The following is a 17705-nucleotide window of genomic DNA, read 5'->3' as shown; positions in this document are numbered from 1 at the left end:
ACATGAAAAGTGTAAACACTTATTTCCATCATGGTTCCTGCCTGGTCTTATAAACTAGAATTACACTATAATGCTCCAATGAAATTGTTTGTGTACGCAGCTCTTTAGTGACACACTCCAAATACACTGCAACCTTTAAATCAAGAAAAAAACAAGACCAATATATTTTAAAAAAATGATGCAAAGAAAATAAATAAAATATCATTTAAGGTTTTATTTAACTGTTTTTGCAGCTGTGATTATGAAGGAACATCCAACATGTCAGAGGTGGATGGCAATGACTGGCCAATGTCCAATCTTTAAAATATCGTTCCAATCGGTTGGCAAACTGAATAACAGAAACCAAAAATATATAACAGAAGCCTAAATGGTAACTCACTTTTTGGGGGGGGAACTAGGAAAATGGAGACATGAAGAAGACACCCTGCTTTATTTTAGTATGGAGCAACGTTAATGAAGGCTTTTTAACAGAGGTGTCACCAAGTCAATTTTGCTCGATTCCCAAGTCTCAGCTCAAGTCTGGTGGAACATGTCTCCGCACTTTCCATCCAAGTCATTTACACAAACACAAGATCTTCTCTCGAGACTTTAGAAAGCTTTAGTTCTGTTGAAATATTTCTCAACACCACTGAAAATATTTGTTTCTGTTCCGTTTTCTTTATCCCTGCGCCAACGGGACCGAGACATATTTCTGTACATTAGTTTACATGACGATTAAAGTGATCCTAAAAATGAACACTAAAAACACAACCCACAAAGACGGTAACCTCAGATAACCTACAGCTTCCAAACAAGAAGAGAGAAAACAAGAGAGGAAGACGTTTCAAGGGATGTCATCATGGCGTTGCAGTGGGAAACAGTGTGAGGTATTCCCCCGCGGAGATGACCGGGATACAAAACAAAACAGACTCTAAAGGCGACAGAGTTTTAATTGTTTCCCAATCCCACATAAAATACATATAAAAAAGTAGAGCGCTCTCTAGATTCAGAATCTATCAGAGCAGACCTGAAATCACCTTTTTCCTATGTTCGCCCGCTGCCCCCCCCTCCCCCTCCCAGCTCCAACTTGACTCTGACAGCAAGTTTTTAAAAAAGACCCATTCATAGGAATACGAGCAAGATGTGGTAAAAATGAACACAACGAAATAAAAGCTCAAAACAAAGCAAGAACAAAAAACTAGAGACAGTAAATTGATGGCATCGGATTCCCAAAACATACCTCTGTTTGAATTGCTACTTTCTAAATGTCTTCAGTCGGGGTTGTACATGGTTGACACACTGAATGGCACCTGCATACAAAGTTGAAGTAAAACAAAAACAAAAACACACAAATCGGTGTAATGAGGAGAACGAGTGTGTATGCCTGTGTGTGCTTCGAATTAGGGTTAACATAGGTACATTTGTTCAAATTCTGTGTGTGTGCGTGTTCAGAGCTGCAGGGCACAGAACTGCTGGTAGACAGCCAGGATGTGGGGGTCGAGCTCGGCGGTGAACAGCAGGTTCTCCAGGGTTCCCATGTACTGCTGGATGGTCACATGGTGCTGCGGAGAGAAGGGAGGTTAGCCTGATTATATTCACTCTGAACGGCCATTTTGTTATTCAGCCTGAAACAGACTCCTTATAAGCAGTTTTCTGGAGCTTCTGTTTGAGAAGGGTGGGAAAAACCTTTCATGATTTGTTCGACGGATGAAATATTGTCATGTGAACGCTCACTATGATCATTCTCTTTGGTTGGACTATCTATACTCTTTCTGCACGCTCGTCCATTTGACGTAACTTTACTTTTTTTCCGGGATAATTTTAATCATTGCCATGCAAAACAACGCCTGTATGTTCTGATAACAGTGTTCATCAGAAAGTACAGCACTAAAGCAATAACTGTGCCAATCGCCCAACGTAGGTCCATCTTTCAAAAAGTAAGCCCATGTTTTGTTAACTCACTCTTCAATCTGAATTATTTCATTCAGAAAGAAAAACAATGGCTCATGTAACTGCAGCTACTGATGCTGCAACCATTGGTGCTCTACATCCATGGTTCCAGTAGACCAGCGCGGCTTTACCAACTTTAGAACGCTGCTCCATTTGGAGAAAAGATTGTTTGCAAAGACAACTTGTTGGATATATCAGCTACGGGGCAACTTTCATGCCAGGCAGGGCTTCTCCTCTACCGGGCAGTCTGAGCCGCAGCAGGCCTGCTTTAAGATTTCCTGGTTAATTAAAAAAAAAAATCGATTCTGCTGAAATGGCAATGAAAGACCGTTGCATAATCGTTTCATAAATTCTGATTGGCTCGTCTGTCTCTCTAAGTGAGAACAAACCTTTGACGAGGGAAACACCAGACTCTCTGAATCACACGACAAAATCTTAAGGGTCGGCGGGACGCGATTCAGGAGTGTGGAACCAGACTTTAGCCCCGAACACACTGGAAGCATCTGACGCTTCCGTTTCCCTGTCAGAGCTGCTCTGCTGCTCCGAACTGAAGCACGCTGGATGCATTCTACTGTGGGTAGGCCACTGACTATCGATAAGTATCTCATACAACCCCACGTCAAAAAACCTGAACTATCCCTTTAAGGAGAAATATCACCAGTCCGTAAATCCTTCAAGCAGTGTGTGTGTGTGTGTGTGTGTGTGTGTGTGGGTGTGTGTGTGTGTGTGTGTGTATGTGTGTGTGTGTGAGAGAGAGTGTTTTACCATGAGGAAGATCTGCTGCAGCCTCTCAATGCAGTTCTTGTACCAGGCCGTGCTGATGTCCACGCTGCCCGTCTCACAGCGGACCAGATGCTCCGTCAGCATCATGATGAAACGCTGCAGCCAGGAGATCAAACTACATTTCAAGAGCTGTGGACTCACATCATATGAGCCCTTACAGCTGCACTAAGCAGCTATAAGCTATATTTTAGCATGGGCCACTCCACCTTATTATATTATAGGAGTGAGATCATAATGATAAACCAGACAAAACCACCTTCTATCTACTGTATATATTATGATATTTAAAAAGGGAAAGTGGGCAATCTCTGTCTGTTCTGTTTCCATTTTTGTCCGACTGATGTCATAGTGATGTTATAAGAGCAAAATCATCTGATTAGGCCTAATTCATCTGATGTGACATCACTGATGATGTCACAATGTCTATGACATCATCAGTGATGCGAAGTTGAGCTGTGGCATGCCAATAGGGCAGGCGAGGGCGCCAGGCAGCCGAGCTGCGGGCGAGGCTGCGCAGCGGCTGAGCTGCAGCGGGAGAGCCTAGGACTCGAGCTGAATCGAGATGCCTAGTAGTCTAAATCACAAGAGGGCTGCAGCAGAGGAGAACATCTGGTTTGCCCAAATTAACTCCTGATGTTCGGTATGGACACCAGGAGGAATCCAATCTGGTCTGGGGATTTCAACAGACAACCTTTTACTATCTGGTCTACTTGTAATACATGAATACATTGGAGCCCATTTCGCAGCTGCCGACTGACGCGCTCTCATTGAATACTGGTCCAATTTAAATAATTGTTGTCCCATTTCGTCACTTAGACAGAAAAACATGGGAAAATAGGGTCCAGGGTGAAGAAGACTGAAGTTAACCTTCAAGCTTTCTGGTCTACAGCAGAAGCAGAGCGGCCCTCCTACCTGGAAGATGACGAGGAAGAGGTTCTTCTGTTCGCTCTGGGCCGACTCCACCTTCTCCTGAAGCCTCTCGATCTGCTCCTCCAGCTGCCCCTCCTCATCCTCACTGTTCTTCTCCATGTCCTCGTCATCCTCACTGTTCTTCTCCACCTCCCGATTCTTCTCCATGTCCCTCTGTTGGCCACACACACACGCACACATTTCAAATATTTGTGTCTCTGAAATCCAGTGCAAAATGGTGGTTAAAATAGTTGTCAAAATTATTGTGGTAGCTATTCTGATCACAATAGTTACATTTGTTTGTTTGGGGGGAGGATTCTTGAATTCTTTACATCTTATATCAACTATTTCCATCGGCAGTTGGTGCAATTATTTCCATCGGCAGTTGGTGTTTTCAGGAAAATTAGATGATGCTACAAGCCTCGAAATTCCTTTACTCAAGAAAAGAGGATTATCAGAGTCATGTGAGGAGTCTGTGCTAAAATATGAAGATCTCGAGATAAATTATCACAATACTACAACTGTAACATCCATTTAATAGCTAGGTTCCGTTTCTTTGCTACTGTGAGCCAATTATATGTGTAGGTTGGTGGTGGATTGGGGGGGGGGGTCCTGCGGGGAGGGGGGTTATGTTTTTGAGTGAATTTGTTTGTGTTTGTGTATGTATTTTGTATTTGTTGTGTTTTTGTAGATGTTTGTGGTTCTTGTGTTTTTCTTGTATGTTTAAATATTTTACTCAATCAAAAATGTTGATAAAAAAACAACAACTCTTTGATAACGTGTGTTTGATGCTGCTAAGACATGAACGATGTTACGCTCTGTGGGCTGTTGTTTTTTCAACTGTTAGGAGTCTGTGCTCTATCTCCCCCCACCAGCCAACAACAGTCCTGAAATTCACCACTTTCATGACTTGATAAGCCAGCTAGATTTCACAATCAAATAAGGCCTAAAAATAATCAGAATGTATGAGGCTGCTGGTAAAAGCAGACAAACTTACCAGCTACAGCCAAAATCTACAAACATTTGGCTTGTAGGTGTTAATTCCCCCCCTGGTTCAGACCTCTTGTAAGTTGAAAATGTAATGAATACGTAGATTGAGAAAAACTACTAAATTAATTTTACCCTCTTATGCTGCTGTTTCTCCAGCTTGTCCTTGGCCTCCTCCAGCTCCTTCTGGATCTTCTGGACATGTTTGTTCATCTTGCGGATGGTCGAGTGCAGGATCTCCCAAATGTAAAACCTAAACCAAGTTCACAAAGTCTTTAGTTTACCAGCCCTCAGCAGCAAGCCAAAAAGATACTCTAACACTGTGAGAACACAGTCTCTGTGTGTGTGTGTGTGTATATGTGTGTGTGTGTGTGTGTGTGTGTGTGTGTGTGTGTGTGTGTGTGTGTGTGTGTGTGTGTATGCGCGTGCATGCGTCTCATGTCCCACCTGGTGAACTCATGAGCCATATCCTGAGAGAAGATCCAGTTGGCTACAGCGGCGCAGTCCACGATCTGTGTCCGAATCATCTTGTCCACCAACACCGAGATCATCTACAATGCAGCCAAGACACACTGCATGTTCAACACCGAGATCATCTATAACGCAGCCAAAGCTGCAGCTAAAAACACACTCACGACGAGCGAAGGGCCCCAATTTTTTCACACTTCCTACTCAGTGCTTCCTACTACGTCACCCACACAGGTTACCCACGAGGCAATCTGGGAACCCTGAGTCTATTTCTGCACGTAATAGACTGTGGGACAGCCCTGCCTTTTTTTGAGGCTTCCTGTACAGCGCGGATCTTCCGCCCGGGACTTTTAAAAAACATACATTGCATTGCTTTAATTTTGAATGCTAAACGTCAAAACTCTTATGTTAGTGGCCTCCTCTGAACAAAGTTTAAATGGTGGCCGTAACAGCCACAATAATGGTGGATAATGTATTAAAACACATTACTACAATAATCAGACATTACATCATAAAGAGTCTAACATGTTTAACTGATTATGTGATCAAATTACCGTAACTAATGACTTAAAATGGCATACTTCTGTGTTATTACACCCTTAGTCAATATCATCACACCATTATTTCAAAATATGGATCATCCCTTATTATGTAGTAATCACCACTTAATGTTAAAGAATTGGTGTCATGATTGATAATACTGGCAAAGTTAGGCTTTAGCCGTTTTAAGAAGAAAACGACTGCCTCTCTAGATGCAGCCTCTCAAATCTATTCAGAAAGAAAAACAGTTTGATTTGACCTGCGGATGGTTCCTCCAGACTTCGTACACGACCCGCAGAATGTGCAGCTTTCCCTCGTCGCTCTCCGTCAGGTTCTTCAGGATTTCGTGGAACCTGGAGTCGGGACAGGGAACGCTCATGAGAACACAGTGCCCGGGATCACTCGATAGAAAACACATTCGTATTCGGTGTCAGTATGAGGCCATTTACACCTGGCGTTAACATGCGTTTTCTGTGATCAGATTGCAACCAGATTGTGTTTTATCACTTGAAAGTACAGGTGTAAACACCCCCAAAACGCATTGGAGAAGGATTGCAATCTGATCGGCCAAAAAAAACGCAGAAAACGCATGTTAATGCCAGGTGTAAATGGCCTCTTAGGTTCAAGTGACACCTAGTCCTGATCTTGTTACTGTGATGGATTGATTGATTTTATTCAATAATATAAAAATAGATACACGATATGAGCTCCATGTACAATTTTAAAACGTTGAACCTTTGCAAAAGCCAGTGCAGGAGGAGAGAAGCCTGGCGGGGCTGCAGGGAAAACTCACTTGGCCAGAGCGCTGAAGGAGTGGCTGAAGGACTTGGCTGCCAGATGGAGCAGAGTCTGCAGGAACACCTCGGTCTTCAGAGGGTTGAAGCTCTCCGCCTCATCTGAAGGACAGACAGGGGCAGGGGCAAAGGGGTGAAAAGCGACAGAAGATAGAGAAGGATGAGGAAAGGAGGCGTTAAGTAAGACCCAGGAAAGAGAAAGCTGCTTTACCCTCTGATAATCTCACCCTGTCGAGTGAATGTCAAAAAATCTGCCTGATAAGGAAAAGCTAAATGTCAAATCAAAGTTGTTAAATTGCATAAACTGGAGTATTTTTGGTGAATTGCAAATAGGTACTGTAATCCACAGACCTGTAACAGTGAGGGTGGAAAAATAACTTGTGATGTAATGCCTCCAACACATACAAATGTAAAAATGTCTATTGCATTATAAAGAAAACATTGTAGAATTTAAACACCCAAACACAGCTGAACAATTATACAATATGTAGGATTGCAGATAAAAGCCAGATTTTTTTTAATGTGTGCTGTGATAAGGATAAACAAGAACTAACCGTCATCATCTTCCTGGTTGGGGTTGGGCACGTCCTTGAGGATGGTCATGATCTCCTCATTGGACGCTCGGTTTTTGATGGCGTTGCCAATGGTGATGCACATTGCGTAACCCGGCAATGAAGCTGCGAGGCAGAAGGGTGTTATATTGAGAGCACAGCTCCACGTTAAACCATTTGGTGTAATGTAATGTAATTCGGTGAATAGGGAATCAAATGTACTTCAATGCTTTGTTAATATTTTAATAATATTTAGTTATAACTGTAGGATGTATTGTTTCTCTTTATTTTACAGCACTGACTTTCCTAAAAAAAAAAACCAAATACAGTGATCACCATTATTATTGCTGTTAGTACAAGCATTTGTATCCGTTTACTTCCGTAACTTACTTCAGTATTCTAAAAATTTGAAAAGTAACTCCCAAACAACTTCCATGGAAGCATAACAGTGTTAACCCAAGGTCTGACATACTGGAGCCTAGTAGAATAAATAATTTCAACATGCAACACATAAAGATGAGATGAATGAACATGCTCCCCGGGCAGCTTTAGCAGATGATTCAGTCGTACTGTATTAACTGGAAATTAAAAAGTGTGCTTACAATTGCTCTCATCTGCATATTTGTAAGTGAAGAGGGGTTCAGCTGGGATGAGAGCAGCGAAGGTGGCAGGGACGATGTCCACTATCCGCTGGTGGTACGACAGCCTGTGAGGAGGAGGAGAGCCAACAGATGACTTAGAGCAGACAGTTTCAGCATCAAGGAGAAAAATATAATTCCAAAATATATATAACCTATATACAGTATATAAAAACAAGAGGCAAATGTGGTGTGAAAGCACTTGACTGGTGGCAATTTCCTGTTTTCAGCTAGTGGGCCATCATAACGCAATATTTTCAGGCAATGTAGTTGCCAACAACACTGCCAACAATGAACACAAGAGTATTTTTAACACCATACTTATTTCCCCATGTCTAACTAGATTTATCAACATTGATTTCAATTGTTAATCCTAATCGCTATCTAATAGTGCCTTGCCTGCATTGCTTCAAAAGTCTACCTCTTCTTATTCATCTTATCATTTGCCCATATCAGGACGCTTCTGCAATTCCCCCCCCCCCCACACTTTTTTATCCCATTTTTATCACCCATTAGTGCTAACTCAATTTATTTATCCTGGTTGCTACTCCACCCTCTGCCGATCTGGGGAGAGCCGAAACTGGCTCCATGCTTCCTCCGAGACATGGGCAGTTAGCCAGCCGCTTCTTTTCACCTGATAGGGGAAGCTTCACCGGTAGGACATAGCACGTGGGAGGTTCACGCTATTCCAACCAGTTCCCCTCCCTCTGAACAGGCGCCCTTAACGACCAGAGGAGGAACCACATTAGCAACCAGGATATTGCATGTTTTGGTGAAGGGGGTCCCGGGAGGCACGGGGAGAACATGCAAACTCCACACAGAAAGGCCCTTTTGACGACCCCACCCGGGCGGTGGGCACTCGAGGACATGCGGACGGGCACGCATTCCTTCAGCGTTCACAGCGTCCCAGGTGGGAATCGAACCCAGGACCTTCGAGCTGTGAGGCGACAGCGCTTACCACTGCACCACTGTACCCCCCAGGACGCTTCGGCATGATGTAATTTTGTAATCGTTATTCCGTTTTAGACCCGGAAGTAGATTACTCCCACCTTTATCATTTTTAGACTTGCCAAAATGCTGTTTTCAAGCAAAAGAACAAACCGTTATAAAGTTTTAATATTTTTTCGGATGAGAACGTAACATTCCAAATATGTGACCAGTTTATCAGAATAACGCCTATTTGGACATTTTTAACGAGCAGCGAGGAGCGCTGGCTGTGTGACCAGTCGGACTAGCTAGTATCTGTCAACCCCTACCCTTAGAGCTGTGCATCTTCACTGATCTCACGATTCGATTATACAAGTCAACGATTCGATTCGATTCGATTATACGATGCATCTCGATGCATCTCCGATGCATCTCGATGCATCACGATGCATCTTAAATCGAGGCATCACTTTTTCCGCAATACATGATTTATTTTTTCTCACTTTCTTTTTTCTCACTGTGTGGCTACTTTTAAAATAAAAGTGCATTTGGAATTGCATTGTATTATGATCCATAATTAAAATAAACAACTGCATGTACTTACATTCTATTTTATTTGATTATTAAAAAAAAAAAAAAAAAAAAAATTTTTTTTTTTTTTTTTTTAATAATCGATTTTTGATATTTGTTAATCGATTCAGAATCGTCCTATTAAGCATCGCGATGCATCTCTGAATCGATTATTTTCGACAGCTCTACCTACCCTACTGCACTACTACTGGCAGTGAGAAAACACTGTCGACGTGCTTTTGTAAAGTTTTGTAACTAACCTGAAATGCCGGCCGGGTACACCCATCGGCTCCTCGCAGCAGTAACGCTATGAGCATGTCTGAAGTTGGCTGCAGTGTAGCTGCTGAATGTTGCCAAACTTCATTCATAGTTTACAGTTTATCGATGTTTACCGGCCGGCTAACGCTGAACCGGAAGAACAAATACAATTGCGTCTTACATGGACGAGAAAAGTGGGCGTGGCAACATAAGGTGAATAGGACGGTGAGAGCGAAAGCAAAATTCATAACTTGGAGAAAACATTTGAATAGAGATTCAATACCTCATGCTTTTCTCCAGAACCTCCTTGACAAACTTGGGCTTGGGTTTGTCTGCATCCAGGGCCAGGCAGTCGGACCTTTAGAGAAGACACATTGTCATACTATGCATATTATCTTCACATCTACAAGTATGTTTAGTCACTTTTTTTATTACTACTGCACAAAAATAATCTAAATGCCTATAAATGCTCATTAACAATTACATAATCACTCACCAGTCATCCCAGCTCCATCGAAATTGGAAGTTGCTCAAATGATGAGAAAACCAGTTCAGTAGTCTGGAAATGTCAGAAGAGACAAGATCACAGTATTACTCCACATGTACAGGAGCCATTTCACTGAAGCTTGTCCACAAGCTAAAAAGAAGAATGAACCGGCGCAGCAACATTACCTATCTATGCAGATGGTGTTCATGCTGTCCAGTCTCATATAGAGCATCTCTGTTGCTTGTGCCAGCTAGCAGACAGATGTCAAGGTTAACTACTTTCTCTATCGTCAGTACTTTTTCAAGCTTTATTTAGCTAGGGAAGGTTTGCTGTGTCTACTGCTGAAACGACGAGTCGTTTAATACAGCGACAGAAAATTAATTGACTATAATTTTGATAATCAATTTACTGTTTTTGTCATCTGTAAAGTAAAAAACACCAAACATTTGCTGGTACGAGCTCCACAAATTTCTCAGTTTCATATCATCATTTTGAAATTTTAGACAATGATTAATTGAATAAATAATTGATAGTTAACAAAAACAATCATCAGTTGCACCGCGTGCATGTCCACAGGCTCTTTTTCGGCAGTTCAAAGGCAACAACATCACACAATGAATGTAAAAATCCATTACATCTGGCCATATTGAAGCCAGATCAAAAAGCTCCTGTAAAGGGCTGTAAAGTAGGATGAAAATGAATTGGTGTTGACATGGACCTCAACTAAACCCAAAGCACCTTATGTAGAAGAGACAGTCTGGCTTGAGAGACTAACAGGAAGTGTAAACACAATCATAAGGTGAATAGTTTGACCAAGGATACAACTTGGGGCAACGATCCTGGCTGCAGTTTGCAGAGTTCAATAAGCAACGTGGTGTACATGACGTCAATGTGGGGCGGCATGGGCAGCTGGAAAAGTTCTCCAAAGATCACCTGAAAAAAAGAAAGAGAGATGCAGGAACGCTCAAGTTACATTCAATACCTTTTAAGACTTTTTCTTTTAAGACCTCTTCAATATATTTTAAAACCTCAATGCCACTTTTGTCACATCAGCGATAGGGGTGTAAATCACAAGTTTCATCACAATACAATATTATATAGCTTCGTTAGACAACGATACAATTCAGGGGTCTGCGATCGATATGAGACAATAGCATATTCTCAATTAACACAATCAGCACAATTAGCACATGGCAATTAAGACTTTTTATTTTTTAAGGGCCTTAATTTTCCCGAAATTGATTGATCAACTTTTAATACTTTTCAAGACCCCGGGGATACCCCGTTCTACACCGGAGCCCACATAAAATACTTATTTTATTTGCGGTCGGGCCAAAGAAACACGCCATACCTCCACGATGTGATAGTTGAGGGGAATCTTATTTTTCCCTGGATAGCTGAGTAACTGGGCAGCGCTAAAAAGGGGGAAAAGAAGAGGCTTCATTCACAAATGTGACCTTCAGACATTTGAGGAAGCAGCGTTCATGTTGCACATTCACACCTGACAACGTGAAGCGTGATCTACTACAGCACTACAGCACTACAGTACTACAGTACTACAGTACTACAGCACCCACCATGATTTCCTCTCTTTCCAGTGAGACTTGATGATACAGTGAAGGTTCTCCTCGATGACAAAGCGCTCCACAGAATGGCTGCCAGGCATAACAGGGCCCTGAGGACGAAGAGAGGAAGAGTCTGTGTGGCAACACTTACAATCATGAAAATAACTGTCATTAGAACCCTATCTATTTAAAGTAGATCATTGATGAACCAGATTTCATCAAGCATTTTGTTCTAACCTAACACGTCATTAACTATGCTACATATTGGCTGACTCCACTGTCAACACACTAACTGCCCCGGCCGCTGCAGCAGGATGGCCAGGTGGATTGAGTAGCTGCTGTATGCCTTAGGGCTTGGGCGATAAATGTCAGACTACCGTAATCGTTTGTCTATTCAGTGCCTCATATTGCCTGGTAACTATAATACATAACTTGATTGCAAAATTTTACTGTCCCCTGTGAATATTCATGACCATATCGCCCAGCACCAGTATATCCTGTCTATTCTGCTCTCTCCTCTTCCCCCCCTTCCCCTGCTCTCTTTCTCCTGCTTCTCTCCCTCTTCACCTCATTTCTCCCCTTCCCTCTGTCTCTCTCTATCATAAGATTGTTCAACCATGTTATTATTATTCTGCAATTGTTATTGTTGTGTCAGCTAGATTTAGCTAGACATATTCTCTGCGAAGTCTCTGAGACATGCTTGTGAATTAGGGCTATACAAATAAACTTGACTTGACCTAAACTGGCAATAAGCAATAATGCTACGAAGAATAAATAATAAACTACTGGTATCTTCACCACCTTTGCTGATTAGCTTCATTTACAATTTAGGGTTTGATGATTCACAATCGACATATTTTATGTTACAGGTACAGATGTACCATCTGCTATTCTCAGCCGATTTTCTTAACTAGAAGAAACTATGTGATAGCCATTAATCAGAGGGCAATAGAGCTGCCGAAAATAATCGATTCAGAGATGCATCGCGATGCTTAATAGGACGATTCTGAATCGATTAACAAATATCAAAAATCGATTATTAAAAAAAAAAAAAAAAAAAAAATTATAATCAAATAAAATAGAATGTAAGTACATGCAGTTGTTTATTTTAATTATGGATCATAATACAATGCAATTCCAAATGCACTTTTTTTTTTTAAAGTAGCCACACAGTGAGAAAAAAGAAAGTGAGAAAAAAATAAATCATGTATTGCGGAAAAAGTGATGCATCGATTTAAGATGCATCGCGATGCATCAAGATGCATCGAGATGCATCGTATAATCGAATCGAATCGAATCGTAGACTTGTATAATCGAATCGTATCGAATCGTGAGATCAGTGAAGATGCACAGCTCTAGAGGGCAACCTAACTTTAAGCACCCAGCATTTTGAATAAGCCTTTTTAACCCTGACCCTTTTCGATACATTTCAATTCATGTTAAATCAAACCAAATCTGAGAGTGTTGATGGGTTTTCATACCTCGGGGGCATCGGTGTAGTCAAACATGCGGAAGACGACCCGGGGCATGGGGTAGTGGGCGTCGGGCATGTGTCCCGGCGGGGTGAAGGGGGGCAGGTTGTGTTGCAGCGCCTCGCACAGCACGCTGTCGAAGGCGATGTACGGACGCAGGATGTGGCGCTCCTGCCAGCGGTCTTTCTTTAGCTTCTGGATCTGGGACCAAAGGCAGTCCAGGTACTGGGGGAAGGACAGGGCGGAGAGAAAGTGAGTACAATTTAAAGAATGCACCTCCAGTGGAAGAACCATCAAAGATAGTGTATGTACTAGGAGGAAGAACCATCAAAGATAGTCTATGTACTAGGAGGGGGACAAGGATGTCGGTACAATGCCCGCCGGTCTTTCTTTTATTTTCTACAAGTGAAATGTCAGCCAATGTTGATCATGATGGTTGCCTCGTATCATTTGTTGGCATGGAAAAGTTGACTGCAGCTTAACATTTAGCTGACATAAGCCATCAGCAGCCAAGCATACATTTATACCGCTCCATTTAAACGTGAAAAGGTAAACTAGTTTGGGTCTAGATTGTCAGTCACCATATTATAACAAAGAACGGTGTCCTGGGCCTGCAGTGTCAGGAAATTACTATGTGTTACTTTCTCAAATTAACTGTCAATTAATTCTAACATCCGACACATTGCCAACTTGCTGTCCAGGCATTTTTAAGGAGGGGCAAGGAGACAGGAGTCATGTTAGTAATGGTTATGGAGATAAACAAAACTGTGCATCCTGCTTACTGGGGTGCTGTAACATACATCAATTATTCAAACTTTGTTTAAAGAATGCAATATTTAGGAGCGAGACTGCCCACTAATTAGCTGAATGGAGAGATTGGCTCAATCTGAAATGTATTGTAGGATTTGATGGCTGATATTTTCATGACAGATATTTTGATGTAAAATAATTTGTACTTGAACACTGAGCCCTGCCATCTTGAACTCACCTCTTCTTGTGGGTGGGGCTTCTCTGCTGTCCACACCTGCAGCATGGAAACGTGCGTCTTTACTCGCCTCCTGAGAAAAAAACAATGTCATATATAAAGAAGAAAAATATACAATGTTGAGTTAGAAAGCACAAACAACAAGACGGACATCTTACTTCAGGTAGCCTTCGATCTGGCTGAGGAGCCGGTCCACCTCCACATCCTTCTTCTCGTAAAGCTCCTTGCCGACCCAGGGCAGACAGGACAGCACCACATACACAAACCAGTCTGACCGGACCTGACCACACAAACAATACCAGATCACCTCAACCATGAACCAATGATGCAGACCATCCACCCCCCCTCCCCCATAACGACTATAGAACATCATTTTTAATTGTGCATATATCTGTTAGTCTGTAAATCTGTCAATAGAATTGTTAATTATTTTTTAACTTTAACCTTGAGTTCTCTAGAAACCTCATTTCATCACAAAGACACCTTAACTTTAATACATATTTTTATGGCATTATATTTCATATCCTTTATTACCTCTATTCTTTACTGCTGTGATGACCCGACTCTCCCCCAAGGGATTGATAAATTAAATTAAATTAATTGTATTTAATTACTTAAGTGTAGCGTGAATCATTTGATTACCCGCCTTAACCATTTAGTTACCTGTGGTACGTCTTCCTCCTGAGTGACACTGATAAAGTTCTCAAACATGGCCACCATGGAGGGGGCAGCGATCACATGACAGTTGACCAAGTCGGACAGGAACCGCACCTACGGAGAAAAGGACACATTATGTTGAAAAAAACAAAAAACGAAAGCGGCAATATATGCCTATGTAACGCCTATGGTCAGCCTACCAAGTAAACAGCTTCAATGTACAAGTTGTTTTTCAAAGTCTCCTTCAGTTGTCTGATCATGGCTTCCACAAACTCGCCACCAAAGTTGTAGTTCCTGGCGTTGAGGAGGCCGACTAGAGTTGTGTAGACGCTCAACTTCTCAGGTAGGGTGCGGGCGCTGAAAACAAGACAACGCCGTGAAAACAAGACACAACTTTCGAGAGAAAGAGCTACAGGACTTGCAGTGTGACGGGGCCAGTGGGGTGAACTTACACAGCACATAAAATGCGGAGGATTTTATTTTTGTAATTGGGAAGGTCAGCCTCCAGGACGCCCGCCAGGCCTTCCAAGTTGCTCTCCAGGGAAGATGTACTCTGTGGGGAAGCAAACGTGGAAGATTTGTTGTTGTGTATAGTATATTGTACTTTTGTTCACCTGCCCAGAACAGGGGATGAGAAATGAGCTGTGTCTCTGTACAATGCATCAGACTTCAGGGAGGTTTGTGTTTTCATTGAACGTGGCCCCTGTTAAATAAACTTAAAATGATGTAAAGAAAGAACATGGAGCAAACGGTTTGATGCAGCATCTGCAGTATTTAACAAGTTACCGTAGATCAAGTAAAACCTAGCACCTTGTCTGGCAGACAATTTTATCCAAATAACCTTACCGATAAATCAGCACATTTTCATCTATGGGTGGGTGACACTGACACATGAGTCCCTCCCTATCCCTGGCCTACTGTTAGTGCCTTAAGCTCTCTCCACACATGATCCCCGGTAAAACAGCTCTGCGCCTGCTGTTTCCTATGGGGAGAGTGGTGCCTCCCAACTATGCGGCAGCGTTAACCCTGTTGTCGCGTACCGCTCGAATTTGCCACCTTGCGCTGCACACAAAGTTCAAGTTGTTTACATTTTTGACCTACTTAGCACTCCGCTCTACCTCGCAGTGAGAGAAGAGAAGATCATCGCTTATCATGTGAAGGCAGCTTTACTCTACCTGCTGAGCTAGATGGAACAGAACTGTGGCAATATTATTTCCATGCTGCAATGTTTGACTGTTTTGATAACACCAACTCTGTTACCCCAAATTCAATACTAGTTTAAGCAACGCTTTTTGCTAAAACATCCTTTGCTGAAAGCACATTCCATTGTGCAATAAGCGATGCTGATGGGGGAAAAAAAGCCTTCATGCTGAAGGGATTTCCTTTTTTTTGTTTGAATCCTACAATTTTCAGCTTTTCAACATCTACTCGCTGCCAAAGACTAATAGACACTGAAACGTGTATGGTACTGGTGGATATGTCTGCAATTCCAGGTGCAATTTGGTTGGGTCAAAAATCAAGGTTCCCACACCTTCTCCAACATCAAATTCAATGACTTTCAAGGCCCAATTCCCCAAATTCAAGTATCCAAGATGGCATAGTTTAAGACATGGATCAAGGTTCCTTATTGTCACAACACTGAGAATTTTTATAATGAAAACTAGCAGAAGCTCACAATTAAAAAATGAGAGGCTTGAATGTGTGAACACTTGTGCTGCGTTGGATGCAATTTATGACAGAAATCCACCGACTGCAACGCTTGTTCTAAAATATTTGGTTTTCACTTGTCGATAGCTGAAGGCAGAGGGAATTTTGACAGAGGCGGCCCCCTAGTACAAAACAAATAAACAAATAAAATAAAAATGCACTAATAACACAGTAAGATATGAGCAAATCCACCAAATGTCATCAGACCCGTTACCTTTTCTCCCACACGACATATCAACGACTCCAGGCGGTCTTCAATTTCAATGGGCTCAGATGTTCTCCTCCTTTTGTGGGACTGACCTCCTGGGGAGGGGGGGGGGGGGGGCAGCAGCATTACAAGAAGAGTAATGTCATATCACAGAGTGAACAGAATTAGAAACATTTGACATTTCATCTAGTATAGAGAGGCTCCCACACTAAAAATGCTGTGCGAGTGCTATGGAACCCTATCTAAGAAGTCTGTACAGAATTATGGTATAGCCTAACGTTACTGTTTATAGGGCGATATCAACTGGGCAGAGAATGAACCAGTGAACATTTAAATAATAGTGAAATTTAACTGCTAATCATTTTTCTGGGGACCCTCTAGAATAGGGAATTTGGGAACCCACGGATCTCTAGAGCACAAAACCACTCGCCAACCAGATTGCTCCACCTGCTGAAACCACAAATGACTGCTTCATCAGTGATCAACATTTCAGCATGCCAAACCAAAGTGGTTCACATCAAACCTTATGCATAATATAAAATAGCGTCAGTCAATATGCAAAGTCAAACTACTCAGACTGGGGGATTGCCTTGCTTGGTTACCGCCCCCATGTTACCTACACTTCTTCTCAGCAGCTAACGTTTATATTAACCCAGCTACTAGCAAGAAAGCGCACAAGCTAAGCTAACTTAACCGCACCGTTAACGTTACGGGGGCAACTTTGGGGTCTCAGCAGGTCGTGGTTATGGGAGAAACGTCCGGGGCATCGTTATCTTAGCACAGGGCGTTCATTATCATGCGTCGTTTGAGTAACGTTAACATTAGCACGACGCTGAACATAGCATAGCATGCTAATGAAAACATCGAGTTGCACGCGATAATGCTCCAAGCCAAGAGTACACGCTAGCTAGCCTGTTAGCCTAGCATCAGGATTACTAACGTACACCTACCGTCATTCTCGTCACTGTGTCGTCTCCTGGACATTTTAACGCCAATTTACTGAAAGTCGTAGGATAACTGCTATAAATTTAATATTAAACAAACTGAGAAGTCAGCTTAACAAGCGTCCAGATATTTCAGTGGCCGCTGCAGAAAAATAATAGCGGTCAGATTCAAGTGAGGCACAACCGGTGCAGTTAGGGGTCAACAGGAAGTGTAGGTTGTGCACCGCCTTTAGCCTTCCGATGTTGACAGCTGATTTTCTGCTACACGCGCACGCTTGGTGATAGGAAGAAATTGGATTATATGTTATTTTAAAGTATAGTACGTT

At 42.2% G+C, this 17705-nt stretch overlaps 1 protein-coding gene across 2 annotated transcripts; it reads right to left on the bottom strand.

Annotated features, from left to right (window-relative positions):
• Window positions 1-216: 216 nt before the first annotated feature.
• ncbp1 (nuclear cap binding protein subunit 1) lies at window positions 217-17552 on the bottom strand. Of its 2 annotated transcripts, XM_083651397.1 has the most exons (23): window positions 17386-17552; window positions 16442-16530; window positions 14973-15073; window positions 14721-14877; window positions 14527-14634; window positions 14022-14143; window positions 13867-13936; window positions 12888-13103; window positions 11419-11516; window positions 11193-11256; window positions 10664-10774; window positions 10027-10091; window positions 9851-9913; window positions 9638-9712; window positions 7564-7667; window positions 6965-7087; window positions 6410-6512; window positions 5876-5969; window positions 5056-5159; window positions 4744-4861; window positions 3625-3795; window positions 2695-2808; window positions 217-1541 (listed from the first exon to the last, which is right to left on the bottom strand). In XM_083651397.1, the coding sequence occupies exons 1-23, from the start codon at window positions 17417-17419 to the stop codon at window positions 1428-1430; spliced, it is 2418 nt and encodes an 805-aa protein (XP_083507523.1). In that variant the 5' UTR covers window positions 17420-17552; the 3' UTR covers window positions 217-1427. The 2 variants fall into 2 exon arrangements, with proteins under 2 accessions (XP_083507523.1, XP_083507524.1); XM_083651398.1 differs by lacking the exons at window positions 11193-11256; window positions 11419-11516.
• Window positions 17553-17705: the final 153 nt, after the last annotated feature.

This window comes from Poromitra crassiceps (assembly GCF_964638095.1).
Source record: "Poromitra crassiceps genome assembly, chromosome: 15".
NCBI classification, from domain to species: Eukaryota; Metazoa; Chordata; class Actinopteri; order Beryciformes; family Melamphaidae; genus Poromitra; species Poromitra crassiceps.
The sequence above is the reverse complement of the archived record's forward strand: the minus strand, read 5'-3'. Positions and strand labels throughout refer to the sequence as shown.